Raw genomic sequence first — 15,786 nt, forward strand, 5'->3', positions numbered from 1 at the left:
GATTCTGCGCCTAATTTATGACATGGTGTACGGCCGGTCTGTGATAAATCTGTCCCGTAGTATTCAAAGAGGAGACATACCGGGAAGGGATGAAATGTAAGGTGGAGGACTCCAAGGTACGTGGAAGAGACATAGGGTACAGAGACAAAAAAGAGCTAGAATGTATGGAGAACATAGGATACAAGGAAGAGACAAAAAAGAGCTAGAATGTATGGAGAACATAGGATACAAGGAAGAGACAAAAAAGAGCTAGAATGTATGGAGAACATAGGATACAGTAAAGAGACAAAAAAGAGCTAGAATGTATGGAGAACATAGGATACAAGGAAGAGACAAAAAAGAGCTAGAATGTATGGAGAACATAGGATACAAGGAAGAGACAAAAAAGAGCTAGAATGTATGGAGAACATAGGAAACAGTAAAGAGACAAAAAAGAGCTAGAATGTATGGAGAACATAGGATACAGTAAAGAGACAAAAAAGAGCTAGAATGTATGGAGAACATAGGATACAAGGAAGAGACAAGAAAGAGCTAGAATGTATGGAGAACATAGGATACAAGGAAGAGACAAAAAAGAGCTAGAATGTATGGAGAACATAGGATACAAGGAAGAGACTACAGGTGAAACTAAAAAAATTACAATATCGTGCAAAAGTCAATTTATTTCAGTAATGCAACTTAAAATTAGAATTTTGTGAAAAGGTTGAATATTCTCGGCTCACAGCGTCCGACACTGGTCATTACTCCGTACCCCCTGAGCAAAGGGGACCTGAGATTGTGACTTTGGGGTTTCATAAGCTGTAAGCCATAATCATCCAAATTATACCAAATAAAGGCTTGAAATATCTCGCTTTGTCTGTAATGAGTCTCATATTAGTTTCACCTTTTTAGTTCCATTACTGAAATAAATGGACTTTGACCGATATTCTAGTTTTTCGAGTTTCACCTGTATGACTACAGGGAAGAAACATACAGAGAACAGACATAGGATACAGAACAGAGTTGCTACACACCGGGAAGAGTCATAGCATATGATGAAGAGGAATAAGATATGGAGATTCAGAGGAGTTCTGTAAGATACAGAGATACAGATTCCTGGCCTGACACTCATCCTCAGCAACGTGACAGCAGCATGGTCAGAAGCTTTCTATCTAGGGTGGATGTAGTTCTGTGACATTGCTGTCGGTATGTTCTCAATGTCACCTTCTCATAGGGTATGTTGTGAACGACAACCAATCAAAGCCTGGTCTATTGTTTTACTGGTATCGCCCGCCTGAGGGCTCTGATAAGCTTTGGATAAGAAACTAAGAAACAGAAGCAAATAGCAAAATACAGACAACTCGTTCACGAAACAGGTGAGATGTGTTTTCTACATACAGCATACGGGAAAACCAGTGTGCTGGACTAGAGCAGATGTAGTCCATACAGACAGGTGAGCTGTGGATGAGGACTGTAGACAGGTGAGGTGTATATCATGGTTATATAGATGTAGTCCATACAGACAGGTGAGATGTGGATGAGGACTGTAGACAGGTGAGGTGTATATCATGGTTATATAGATGTAGTCCATACAGACAGGTGAGATGTAGATGAGGACTGTAGACAGGTGAGGTCTATATCATGGTTATATAGATGTAGTCCATATAGACAGGTGAGATGTAGATGAGGAATGTAGACAGGTGAGGTCTATATCATGGTTATATAGATGTAGTCCATACAGACAGGTGAGATGTGGATGAGGACTGTAGACAGGTGAGGTGTATATCATGGTTATATAGATGTAGTCCATATAGACAGGTGAGATGTGCATAGGGACTGTAGACAGGTGAGGTCTATATCATGGTTATATAGATGTAGTCCATATAGACAGGTGAGATGTATTTGAGGACTGTAGACAGGTGAGGTCTATAACATAGTGATATAGATGTAGTCCATACAGACAGATGAGCTGTGCATAGGGACTATAGACAGGTGAGGTGTATATCATGGTTATGTAGATGTAGTCCATACAGACAGGTGAGATGTGGATGAGGACTGTAGACAGGTGAGGTCTATATCATGGTTATATAGATGTAGTCCATACAGACAGATGAGCTGTGCATAGGGACTGTAGACAGGTGAGGTCTATATCATTGTTATATAGATGTAGTCCATATAGACAGGTGAGATGTATTTGAGGACTGTAGACAGGTGAGGTCTATAACATAGTGATATAGATGTAGTCCATACAGACAGATGAGCTGTGCATAGGGACTATAGACAGGTGAGGTGTATATCATGGTTATGTAGATGTAGTCCATACAGACAGGTGAGATGTGGATGAGGACTGTAGACAGGTGAGGTGTATAACATGGTTATATAGATGTAGTCCATACAGACAGGTGAGATGTGGATGAGGATTGTAGACAGGTGAGGTCTATATCATGGTTATATAGATGTAGTTCATACAGACAGGTGAGATGTAGATGAGGATTGTAGACAGGTGAGGTCTATATCATGGTTATATAGATGTAGTCCATACAGACAGGTGAGATGTGGATGAGGACTGTAGACAGGTGAGGTGTATATCATGGTTATATAGATGTAGTCCATACAGACAGGTGAGATGTAGATGTGGACTGTAGACAGGTGAGGTCTATATCATGGTTATATAGATGTAGTCCATACAGACAGGTGAGATGTAGATGAGGACTGTAGACAGGTGAGGTGTATAACATGGTTATATAGATGTAGTCCATACAGACAGGTGATCTGTGCATAGGGACTGTAGACAGGTGAGGTGTACATCATGGTTATATAGATGTAGTCCATACAGACAGGTGAGATGTGGATGAGGACTGTAGACAGGTGAGGTCTATATCATGGTTATATAGATGTAGTCCATACAGACAGGTGAGATGTAGATGAGGACTGTAGACAGGTGAGGTCTATATCATGGTTATATAGATGTAGTCCATACAGAAAGGTGAGATGTAGATGAGGACTGTACACAGGTGAGGTCTATATCATGGTTATATAGATGTAGTCCATACAGACAGGTGAGATGTAGATGAGGACTGTAGACAGGTGAGGTCTATATCATGGTTATATAGATGTAGTCCATACAGACAGGTGAGATGTAGATGAGGACTGTACACAGGTGAGGTCTATATCATGGTTATATAGATGTAGTCCATACAGGCAGGTGAGATGTGGATGAGGACTGTACACAGGTGAGGTCTATATCATGGTTATATAGATGTAGTCCATATAGACAGGTGAGATGTACAGTACAGACCAAAAGTTTGGACGCACCTTCTCATTCAAAGAGTTTTCTTTATTTTCATGACTATGAAGGCATCAAAACTATGAATTAACACATGTGGAATTATATACATAACAAACAAGTGTGAAACAACTGAAAATATGTCATATTCCAGGTTCTTCAAAGTAGCCACCTTTTGCTTTGATTACTGCTTTGCACAGTCTTGGCATTCTCTTGATGAGCTTCAAGAGGTAGTCCCCTGAAATGGTTTTCACTTCACAGGTGTGCCCTGTCAGGTTTAATAAGTGGGATTTCTTGCCTTATAAATGGGGTTGGGACCATCAGTGGCGTTAAGGAGAAGTCAGGTGGATACACAGCTGATAGTCCTACTGAATAGACTGTTAGAATTTGTATTATGGCAAGAAAAAAGCAGCTAAGTAAAGAAAAATGAGTGGCCATCATTACTTTAAGAAATGAATGTCAGTCAGTCAGCCGAAAAATTGGGAAAACTTTGAAAGTAAGGGCTATTTGACCATGAAGGAGAGTGATGGGGTGCTGCGCCAGATGACCTGGCCTCCACAGTCACCGGACCTGAACCCAATCGAGATGGTTTGGGGTGAGCTGGACCGCAGAGTGAAGGCAAAAGGGCCAACAAGTGCTAAGCATCTCTGGGAACTCCTTCAAGACTGTTGGAAGACCATTTCAGGGGACTACCTCTTGAAGCTCATCAAGAGAATGCCAAGAGTGTGCAAAGCAGTAATCAAAGCAAAAGGTGGCTACTTTGAAGAACCTAGAATATGACATATTTTCAGTTGTTTCACACTTGTTTGTTATGTATATAATTCCACATGTGTTAATTCATAGTTTTGATGCCTTCATAGTCATGAAAATAAAGAAAACTCTTTGAATGAGAAGGTGTGTCCAAACTTTTGGTCTGTACTGTAGATGAGGACTGTAGACAGGTGAGGTGTATATCATGGTTATATAGATGTAGTCCATACAGGCAGGTGATCTGTGCATAGGGACTGTAGACAGGTGAGGTGTATATCATGGTTATATAGATGTAGTCCATACAGACAGGTGAGATGTGGATGAGGACTGTAGACAGGTGAGGTCTATATCATGGTAATATAGATGTAGTCCATACAGACAGGTGAGATGTAGATGAGGACTGTAGACAGGTGAGGTGTATATCATGGTTATATAGATGTAGTCTATACAGACAAGTGAGCTGTAGATGAGGACTGTAGACAGGTGAGGTGTATATCATGGTTATATAGATGTAGTCTATACAGACAAGTGAGCTGTAGATGAGGACTGTAGACAGGTGAGGTGTATATCATGGTTATATAGATGTAGTCCATACAGACAGGTGAGATGTAGATGTGGACTGTAGACAGGTGAGGTCTATATCATGGTTATATAGATGTAGTCCATACAGACAGGTGAGATGTGGATGAGGACTGTAGACAGGTGAGGTGTATAACATGGTTATATAGATGTAGTCCATACAGACAGGTGAGATGTGGATGAGGACTGTAGACAGGTGAGGTGTATATCATGGTTATATAGATGTAGTCCATACAGACAGGTGAGATGTAGATGAGGACTGTAGACAGGTGAGGTGTATATCATGGTTATATAGATGTAGTCCATACAGGCAGGTGAGATGTGGATGAGGACTGTAGACAGGGGAGGTCTATATCATGGTGATATAGATGTAGTCCTTGCAGACAGGTGAGATGTGGATGAGGACTGTAGACAGGTGAGGTCTATATCATGGTAATATAGATGTAGTCCATACAGACAGGTGAGATGTAGATGAGGACTGTAGACAGGTGAGGTGTATATCATGGTTATATAGATGTAGTCTATACAGACAAGTGAGCTGTAGATGAGGACTGTAGACAGGTGAGGTGTATAACATGGTTATATAGATGTAGTCCATACAGACAGGTGAGATGTGGATGAGGACTGTAGACAGGTGAGGTCTATATCATGGTTATATATATGTAGTCCATACAGACAGGTGAGATGTGGATGAGGACTGTAGACAGGTGAGGTGTATAACATGGTTATATAGATGTAGTCCATACAGACAGGTGATCTGTGCATAGGGACTGTAGACATGTGAGGTGTATATCATGGTTATATAGATGTAGTCCATACAGACAGGTGAGATGTGGATGAGGACTGTAGACAGGTGAGGTCTATATCATGGTAATATAGATGTAGTCCATACAGACAGGTGAGATGTAGATGAGGACTGTAGACAGGTGAGGTGTATATCATGGTTATATAGATGTAGTCTATACAGACAAGTGAGCTGTAGATGAGGACTGTAGACAGGTGAGGTGTATATCATGGTTATATAGATGTAGTCCATACAGACAGGTGATCTGTGCATAGGGACTGTAGACAGGTGAGGTCTATATCATGGTTATATAGATGTAGTCCATATAGACAGGTGATCTGTGGATGAGGACTGTAGACAGGTGAGGTGTATATCATGGTTATATAGATGTAGTCCATACAGACAGGTGATCTGTGCATAGGGACTGTAGACAGGTGAGGTGTATATCATGGTTATATAGATGTAGTCCATACAGACAGGTGAGATGTGGATGAGGACTGTAGACAGGTGAGGTCTATATCATGGTAATATAGATGTAGTCCATACAGACAAGTGAGCTGTAGATGAGGACTGTAGACAGGTGAGGTGTATAACATGGTTATATAGATGTAGTCCATACAGACAGGTGAGATGTAGATGAGGACTGTAGACAGGTGAGGTGTATATCATGGTTATATAGATGTAGTCCATACAGACAGGTGAGATGTAGATGAGGACTGTAGACAGGTGAGGTCTATATCATGGTTATATAGATGGAGTCCATACAGACAAGTGAGCTGTAGATGAGGACTGTAGACAGGTGAGGTGTATAACATGGTTATATAGATGTAGTCCATACAGACAGGTGAGATGTAGATGAGGACTGTAGACAGGTGAGATCTATATCATGTTTATATATATGTAGTCCATACAGACAGGTGAGATGTGGATGAGGACTGTAGACAGGTGAGGTCTATATCATGGTTATATAGATGTAGTCCATACAGACAGGTGAGATGTGGATGAGGACTGTAGACAGGTGAGGTGTATAACATGGTTATATAGATGTAGTCCATACAGACAGGTGAGATGTGGATGAGGAATGTAGACAGGTGAGGTGTATATCATGGTTATATAGATGTAGTCCATACAGACAGGTGAGATGTGGATGAGGACTGTAGACAGGTGAGGTCTATATCATGGTTATATAGATGTAGTCCATACAGACAGGTGAGATGTAGATGAGGACTGTAGACAGGTGAGGTGTATATCATGGTTATATAGATGTAGTCCTTGCAGACAGGTGAGATGTGGATGAGGACTGTAGACAGGTGAGATGTATAACATGGTGATATAGATGTAGTCCATACAGACAGGTGAGATGTGGAAGAGGACTGTAGACAGGTGAGGTCCATATCATGGTTATATAGATGTAGTCCTTACAGACAGGTGAAATGTAGATGAGGACTGTACACACGTGAGGTGTATATCATGGTAATATAGATGTAGTCCATATAGACAGTTGAGATGTAGATGAGGACTGTAGACATGGGAGGTCTATATCATGGTTATATAGATGTAGTCCTTGCAGACAGGTGAGATGTGGATGAGGACTGTAGACAGGTGAGGTGAATAACATGGTTATATAGATGTAGTCCATACAGACAGATGAGATGTGGATGAGGACTGTAGACAGGTGAGATCTATATCATGGTTATATAGATGTAGTCCATACAGACAGGTGAGCTGTAGATGAGGACTGTAGACAGGTGAGGTGTATATCATGGTTATATAGATGTAGTCCGTACAGATTGGTGAGATGTAGATGAGGACTGTAGACAGGGGAGGTCCATATCATGGTTATATAGATGTAGTCCTTGCAGACAGGTGAGATGTGGATGAGGACTGTAGACAGGTGAGGTGTATATCATGGTTATATAGATGTAGTCCATACAGACAGGTGAGATGTGGATGAGGACTGTAGACAGGTGAGGTCTATATCATGGTTATATAGATGTAGTCCTTGCAGACAGATGAGATGTGGATGAGGACTGTAGACAGGGGAGGTCCATATCATGGTTATATAGATGTAGTCCTTGCAGACAGATGAGATGTAGATGAGGACTGTAGACAGGTGAGTTCTATATCATGGTTATATAGATGTAGTCCATGCAGACAGGTGAGATGTGGGTGAGGACTGTAGACAGGGGAGGTCTATATCATGGTTATATAGATGTAGTCCATACAGACAGGTGAGATGTGGATGAGGACTGTAGACAGGTGAGGTCTATATCATGGTTATATAGATGTAGTCCTTGCAGACAGGTGAGATGTGGATGAGGACTGTAGACAGGTGAGGTGTATATCATGGTTATATAGATGTAGTCCATACAGACAGGTGAGATGTGGATGAGGACTGTAGACAGGTGAGGTCTATATCATGGTTATATAGATGTAGTCCTTGCAGACAGGTGATTTGTGGATGAGGACTGTAGACAGGGGAGGTCCATATCATGGTTATATAGATGTAGTCCATACAGACAGGTGAGATGTGGATGAGGACTGTAGACAGGTGAGGTGTATATCATGGTTATATAGATGTAGTCCATACAGACAGGTGAGATGTGGATGAGGACTGTAGACAGGTGAGGTCCATATCATGGTTATATAGATGTAGTCCTTGCAGACAGATGAGATGTGGATGAGGACTGTAGACAGGGGAGGTCTATATCATGGTTATATAGATGTAGTCCATACAGACAGGTGAGATGTGGATGAGGACTGTAGACAGGTGAGGTGTATATCATGGTTATATAGATGTAGTCCATACAGACAGGTGAGATGTGGATGAGGACTGTAGACAGGTGAGGTCCATATCATGGTTATATAGATGTAGTCCTTGCAGACAGATGAGATGTGGATGAGGACTGTAGACAGGGGAGGTCTATATCATGGTTATATAGATGTAGTCCTTGCAGACAGATGAGATGTAGATGAGGACTGTAGACAGGTGAGTTCTATATCATGGTTATATAGATGTAGTCCATGCAGACAGGTGAGATGTGGATGAGGAATGTAGACAGGGGAGGTCTATATCATGGTTATATAGATGTAGTCCATACAGACAGGTGAGATGTGGATGAGGACTGTAGACAGGTGAGGTCTATATCATGGTTATATAGATGTAGTCCTTGCAGACAGGTGAGATGTGGATGAGGACTGTAGACAGGTGAGGTCCATATCATGGTTATATAGATGTAGTCCTTGCAGACAGATGAGATGTGGATGAGGACTGTAGACAGGTGAGGTGTATATCATGGTTATGTAGATGTAGTCCATACAGACAGGTGGGATGTAGATGAGGACTGTAGACAGGTGTGGTGTATAACATGGTTATATAGATGTAGTCCATACAGACAGGTGAGATGTAGATGAGGACTGTAGACAGGTGAGGTGTATATCATGGTTATATAGATGTAGTCTATACAGACAAGTGAGCTGTAGATGAGGACTGTAGACAGGTGAGGTGTATATCATGGTTATATAGATGTAGTCCATACAGACAGGTGATCTGTGCATAGGGACTGTAGACAGGTGAGGTCTATATCATGGTTATATAGATGTAGTCCATATAGACAGGTGATCTGTGGATGAGGACTGTAGACAGGTGAGGTGTATATCATGGTTATATAGATGTAGTCCATACAGACAGGTGATCTGTGCATAGGGACTGTAGACAGGTGAGGTGTATATCATGGTTATATAGATGTAGTCCATACAGACAGGTGAGATGTGGATGAGGACTGTAGACAGGTGAGGTCTATATCATGGTAATATAGATGTAGTCCATACAGACAAGTGAGCTGTAGATGAGGACTGTAGACAGGTGAGGTGTATAACATGGTTATATAGATGTAGTCCATACAGACAGGTGAGATGTAGATGAGGACTGTAGACAGGTGAGGTGTATATCATGGTTATATAGATGTAGTCCATACAGACAGGTGAGATGTAGATGAGGACTGTAGACAGGTGAGGTCTATATCATGGTTATATAGATGTAGTCCATACAGACAAGTGAGCTGTAGATGAGGACTGTAGACAGGTGAGGTGTATAACATGGTTATATAGATGTAGTCCATACAGACAGGTGAGATGTAGATGAGGACTGTAGACAGGTGAGATCTATATCATGTTTATATATATGTAGTCCATACAGACAGGTGAGATGTGGATGAGGACTGTAGACAGGTGAGGTCTATATCATGGTTATATAGATGTAGTCCATACAGACAGGTGAGATGTGGAAGAGGACTGTAGACAGGTGAGGTCCATATCATGGTTATATAGATGTAGTCCTTACAGACAGGTGAAATGTAGATGAGGACTGTACACACGTGAGGTGTATATCATGGTAATATAGATGTAGTCCATATAGACAGTTGAGATGTAGATGAGGACTGTAGACATGGGAGGTCTATATCATGGTTATATAGATGTAGTCCTTGCAGACAGGTGAGATGTGGATGAGGACTGTAGACAGGTGAGGTGAATAACATGGTTATATAGATGTAGTCCATACAGACAGATGAGATGTGGATGAGGACTGTAGACAGGTGAGATCTATATCATGGTTATATAGATGTAGTCCATACAGACAGGTGAGCTGTAGATGAGGACTGTAGACAGGTGAGGTGTATATCATGGTTATATAGATGTAGTCCGTACAGACAGGTGAGATGTAGATGAGGACTGTAGACAGGGGAGGTCCATATCATGGTTATATAGATGTAGTCCTTGCAGACAGGTGAGATGTGGATGAGGACTGTAGACAGGTGAGGTGTATATCATGGTTATATAGATGTAGTCCATACAGACAGGTGAGATGTGGATGAGGACTGTAGACAGGTGAGGTCCATATCATGGTTATATAGATGTAGTCCTTGCAGACAGATGAGATGTGGATGAGGACTGTAGACAGGGGAGGTCCATATCATGGTTATATAGATGTAGTCCTTGCAGACAGATGAGATGTAGATGAGGACTGTAGACAGGTGAGTTCTATATCATGGTTATATAGATGTAGTCCATGCAGACAGGTGAGATGTGGGTGAGGACTGTAGACAGGGGAGGTCTATATCATGGTTATATAGATGTAGTCCATACAGACAGGTGAGATGTGGATGAGGACTGTAGACAGGTGAGGTCTATATCATGGTTATATAGATGTAGTCCTTGCAGACAGGTGAGATGTGGATGAGGACTGTAGACAGGTGAGGTGTATATCATGGTTATATAGATGTAGTCCATACAGACAGGTGAGATGTGGATGAGGACTGTAGACAGGTGAGGTCTATATCATGGTTATATAGATGTAGTCCTTGCAGACAGGTGATTTGTGGATGAGGACTGTAGACAGGGGAGGTCCATATCATGGTTATATAGATGTAGTCCATACAGACAGGTGAGATGTGGATGAGGACTGTAGACAGGTGAGGTGTATATCATGGTTATATAGATGTAGTCCATACAGACAGGTGAGATGTGGATGAGGACTGTAGACAGGTGAGGTCCATATCATGGTTATATAGATGTAGTCCTTGCAGACAGGTGAGATGTGGATGAGGACTGTAGACAGGGGAGGTCTATATCATGGTTATATAGATGTAGTCCATACAGACAGGTGAGATGTGGATGAGGACTGTAGACAGGTGAGGTGTATATCATGGTTATATAGATGTAGTCCATACAGACAGGTGAGATGTGGATGAGGACTGTAGACAGGTGAGGTCCATATCATGGTTATATAGATGTAGTCCTTGCAGACAGATGAGATGTGGATGAGGACTGTAGACAGGGGAGGTCTATATCATGGTTATATAGATGTAGTCCTTGCAGACAGATGAGATGTAGATGAGGACTGTAGACAGGTGAGTTCTATATCATGGTTATATAGATGTAGTCCATGCAGACAGGTGAGATGTGGATGAGGAATGTAGACAGGGGAGGTCTATATCATGGTTATATAGATGTAGTCCATACAGACAGGTGAGATGTGGATGAGGACTGTAGACAGGTGAGGTCTATATCATGGTTATATAGATGTAGTCCTTGCAGACAGGTGAGATGTGGATGAGGACTGTAGACAGGTGAGGTCCATATCATGGTTATATAGATGTAGTCCTTGCAGACAGATGAGATGTGGATGAGGACTGTAGACAGGTGAGGTGTATATCATGGTTATGTAGATGTAGTCCATACAGACAGGTGGGATGTAGATGAGGACTGTAGACAGGTGAGGTGTATAACATGGTTATATAGATGTAGTCCATGCAGACAGGTGAGATGTGGATGAGGACTGTAGACAGGGGAGGTCTATATCATGGTTATATAGATGTAGTCCATACAGACAGGTGAGATGTGGATGAGGACTGAAGACAGGTGAGATCTATATCATGGTTATATAGATGTAGTCCTTACAGACAGGTGAGATGTGGATGAGGACTGTAGACAGGTGAGGTCTATATCATGGTTATATAGATGTAGTCCTTGCAGACAGGTGATTTGTGGATGAGGACTGTAGACAGGGGAGGTCCATATCATGGTTATATAGATGTAGTCCATACAGACAGGTGAGATGTGGATGAGGACTGTAGACAGGTGAGGTGTATATCATGGTTATATAGATGTAGTCCATACAGACAGGTGAGATGTGGATGAGGACTGTAGACAGGTGAGGTCCATATCATGGTTATATAGATGTAGTCCTTGCAGACAGATGAGATGTGGATGAGGACTGTAGACAGGGGAGGTCTATATCATGGTTATATAGATGTAGTCCATACAGACAGGTGAGATGTGGATGAGGACTGTAGACAGGTGAGGTGTATATCATGGTTATATAGATGTAGTCCATACAGACAGGTGAGATGTGGATGAGGACTGTAGACAGGTGAGGTCTATATCATGGTTATATAGATGTAGTCCATACAGACAGATGAGATGTGGATGAGGACTGTAGACAGGGGAGGTCTATATCATGGTTATATAGATGTAGTCCTTGCAGACAGATGAGATGTAGATGAGGACTGTAGACAGGTGAGTTCTATATCATGGTTATATAGATGTAGTCCATGCAGACAGGTGAGATGTGGATGAGGAATGTAGACAGGGGAGGTCTATATCATGGTTATATAGATGTAGTCCATACAGACAGGTGAGATGTGGATGAGGACTGTAGACAGGTGAGGTCTATATCATGGTTATATAGATGTAGTCCTTGCAGACAGGTGAGATGTGGATGAGGACTGTAGACAGGTGAGGTCCATATCATGGTTATATAGATGTAGTCCTTGCAGACAGATGAGATGTGGATGAGGACTGTAGACAGGTGAGGTGTATATCATGGTTATGTAGATGTAGTCCATACAGACAGGTGGGATGTAGATGAGGACTGTAGACAGGTGAGGTGTATAACATGGTTATATAGATGTAGTCCATGCAGACAGGTGAGATGTGGATGAGGACTGTAGACAGGGGAGGTCTATATCATGGTTATATAGATGTAGTCCATATAGACAGGTGAGATGTGGATGAGGACTGAAGACAGGTGAGATCTATATCATGGTTATATAGATGTAGTCCTTACAGACAGGTGAGATGTGGATGAGGACTGTAGACAGGTGAGGTCTATATCATGGTTATATAGATGTAGTCCTTGCAGACAGGTGAGATGTGGATGAGGACTGTAGACAGGTGAGGTGTATATCATGGTTATGTAGATGTAGTCCATACAGACAGGTGGGATGTAGATGAGGACTGTAGACAGGTGAGGTGTATAACATGGTTATATAGATGTAGTCCATGCAGACAGGTGAGATGTGGATGAGGACTGTAGACAGGTGAGATCTATATCATGGTTATATAGATGTAGTCCTTGCAGACAGGTGAGATGTGGATGAGGACTGTAGACAGGTGAGGTGTATATCATGGTTATGTAGATCTAGTCCATACAGACAGGTGAGATGTGGATGAGGACTGTAGACAGGTGAGGTCTATATCATGGTTATATAGATGTAGTCCTTGCAGACAGGTGATTTGTGGATGAGGACTGTAGACAGGGGAGGTCCATATCATGGTTATATAGATGTAGTCCATACAGACAGGTGAGATGAGGAATAGGATAGGTTAGTATCTTCTGCTGCAGATTGCATATTTCGCCCGGTGATGCAGACTCTTGTTTGTGGCACTGCCAGTTTAAACATTCGGTACTGATACCGAGAAGTGGTCACTAACATGTTACATCTATGACATCTGCAGTTCCACTGTCTATTCTTCACTGTGCATCTTTCCATTGAATCTTTCGGTAAATTCTTTATTTCAGTGAGGAAGCCATCGAATCAATGACTCAATGAATAAGTTATGATACCATACTGTGTTCTTTTGATTATTACATGTTTTCATGATATTTTCTGTTTTCTGTGAAGGCTCACCGGAACATTGGACGTCGTCATGACTTTATTCACTAAGGCATGGGAATCGGTAGGATTTCTCCAGACAATTAACTCTGTGGTTCTGGGGCTGGTGGCTCAGGTGAATGACTCTGCAACAACAGAGGAAATCGAGTTTGTCAGGAAGACCTTGGAGTCTATTGACCGGCAGCTGGCAATTGGAAAGGGCTTGATGAGAGACTCTAATGTCACCAGGTGTGAGGATGACATCGTAGTTGTGTACCAGCAGCTGGCTGCCATTGTCCGGGCAGGAAAGTCTTACAAAGAGAAAGAGAAGGAGGTGTTCATCCAATATGTGTACGACTACAAGATCGATAGACAGCTGAATGCACTGTACAATCGACTTCTCGGAGTCTCCGTCCTGGCAGACCATGTCACTCTACTACAGCAGGTCATAAGAGACCACCACCCACGCCGCTGGGAGATGATTGCCTTCTGCCAGCAGGTGAACTTTGTATTAGCCACTGGCCTGCTTTGCCTTTTTGTCCATGGATCTCTCACAGGAAGAGACACCCAGCTCATGATGGGCAGATGGACGGACAAAATGTCTGCTCTGTATAAGAGAATGGAGGACACCTCTAGAGATTGTGCTGCATACTTCAAGGAGCAAGCCCAGGAGGATGTTGAGAAGTATTTGCCTCTTCATGAGTCATTAACAGATGAAGAAAAAGCATTGGCCATACTGAAGATGCTGGAGAAAAATTATGACTGGCTACGCTGGGCAGTGATGATCTCTCGTTCACCAGTAGATAAGGCAGGAGGGGTCTTGGTGAAGGGAAGCTACATCTCTGTTCGGGGAGAATGTGGTACTCAGGTGGTGCTGAGTTATAGTGAGAACCCAGTCTCCCTGGACAAGGGAAAGATAAATCAACTCATTGGTGAGCTAGAGTGGAAAATCCCAAACCCGCCTCCAGACGTTTATGCCAACATTGAAGCCGATCCTAGCTACGCCAAGAGATACCTTGCCCAGCGTATGCTCAACAAGTTGTTAGAGGGCCTCAGCAAGGGAGTCACCATACACACTGTGCCAGGAAAACTAGAGATGAGCGGGAATTTCCCACCGGCCTCCTATGTCTTGTATGAGTATAAGCACCGGATGGCATCTGGTACGGTGTGCCTCTTTGGCTGAAGGTTCTCCAGCATGTTACATACATATATGTTGACAGTTGTATCCTCTCTTTCTTATTAGGGTCTTGATCTTTACAATAAAACACAGTGTACACATCATAGTCTTGTCCTTTGTCTAGTTTTTGTTTTGAGAGTACTGGTTCCCGAGAGACAGGAGGACGAGGCACTGGAGACATCAACGCCTCGGGGCAACAAAGGCTGAAAACAGGACTGGGCATCAGAGGTCACAGACGTGTCCATAGATTCATGGCAGTCTTCATATGGGGAAATATGACAGGCTGCTTGTTGTGGCTTTGCCCCCATCGCTTTTGTGTGGTAAGAGCTGGTCCATATTGCCCTTAAAGCCTTCTGTATAGAGGAGAAGGCTCTTCACCCCATCTGTGAGTCACAATGTGTGTAATATTACATGATGGCACTGCACCATGACAGTATGTCACAGCGACAGGGGACAACTGTATCGGTGGCTGTTCACATGGCAGAATGGTAGCATGATGTCTGCCTCCTATTGTTGTCAATGGGAGGCAGAGCTGCAGTTTGCGGTCTGGCGGTTTTAGGTCTGGGCTACACTGCCACTTTTTGTAGCTCGACTGATTTTAACCTTTGAATGTCAGCTGCAGTCCACAAGAATGCATTCATTCCGACTGCCGCTGTAGTTGAATAGTTAAAAACAATCAGTCGCACTACAAAAAGTCACCCTAAAGCCGCGAACACGTGCAGAAAGGACATGTACCTTCTTGGCGAGGGGTCCGGGCACCACTCTGGCCATTCCGTGGAGCCAAGCCTCAAGCGGG

At 42.7% G+C, this 15,786-nt stretch overlaps 1 protein-coding gene across 1 annotated transcript; it reads left to right on the forward strand.

Annotated features, from left to right (window-relative positions):
• The first annotated feature begins 956 nt into the window (after positions 1–956).
• Positions 957–15,132, forward strand: LOC120996637. Its single transcript, XM_040426696.1, has 2 exons — positions 957–1,355; positions 13,844–15,132. The coding sequence occupies exon 2, from the start codon at positions 13,869–13,871 to the stop codon at positions 14,994–14,996; it is 1,128 nt and encodes a 375-aa protein (XP_040282630.1). The 5' UTR covers positions 957–1,355; positions 13,844–13,868; the 3' UTR covers positions 14,997–15,132.
• The last annotated feature ends 654 nt before the right edge of the window (positions 15,133–15,786 follow it).

This window comes from Bufo bufo, chromosome 3, assembly GCF_905171765.1.
Source record: "Bufo bufo chromosome 3, aBufBuf1.1, whole genome shotgun sequence".
Classification (NCBI taxonomy): Eukaryota; Metazoa; Chordata; class Amphibia; order Anura; family Bufonidae; genus Bufo; species Bufo bufo.

Bases quoted from the DNA above. Each gene is read 5' to 3' on its own strand.
- LOC120996637 (XM_040426696.1), top strand. From the start codon at position 13,869: ATGACTTTATTCACTAAGGCATGGGAATCGGTAGGATTTCTCCAGACA.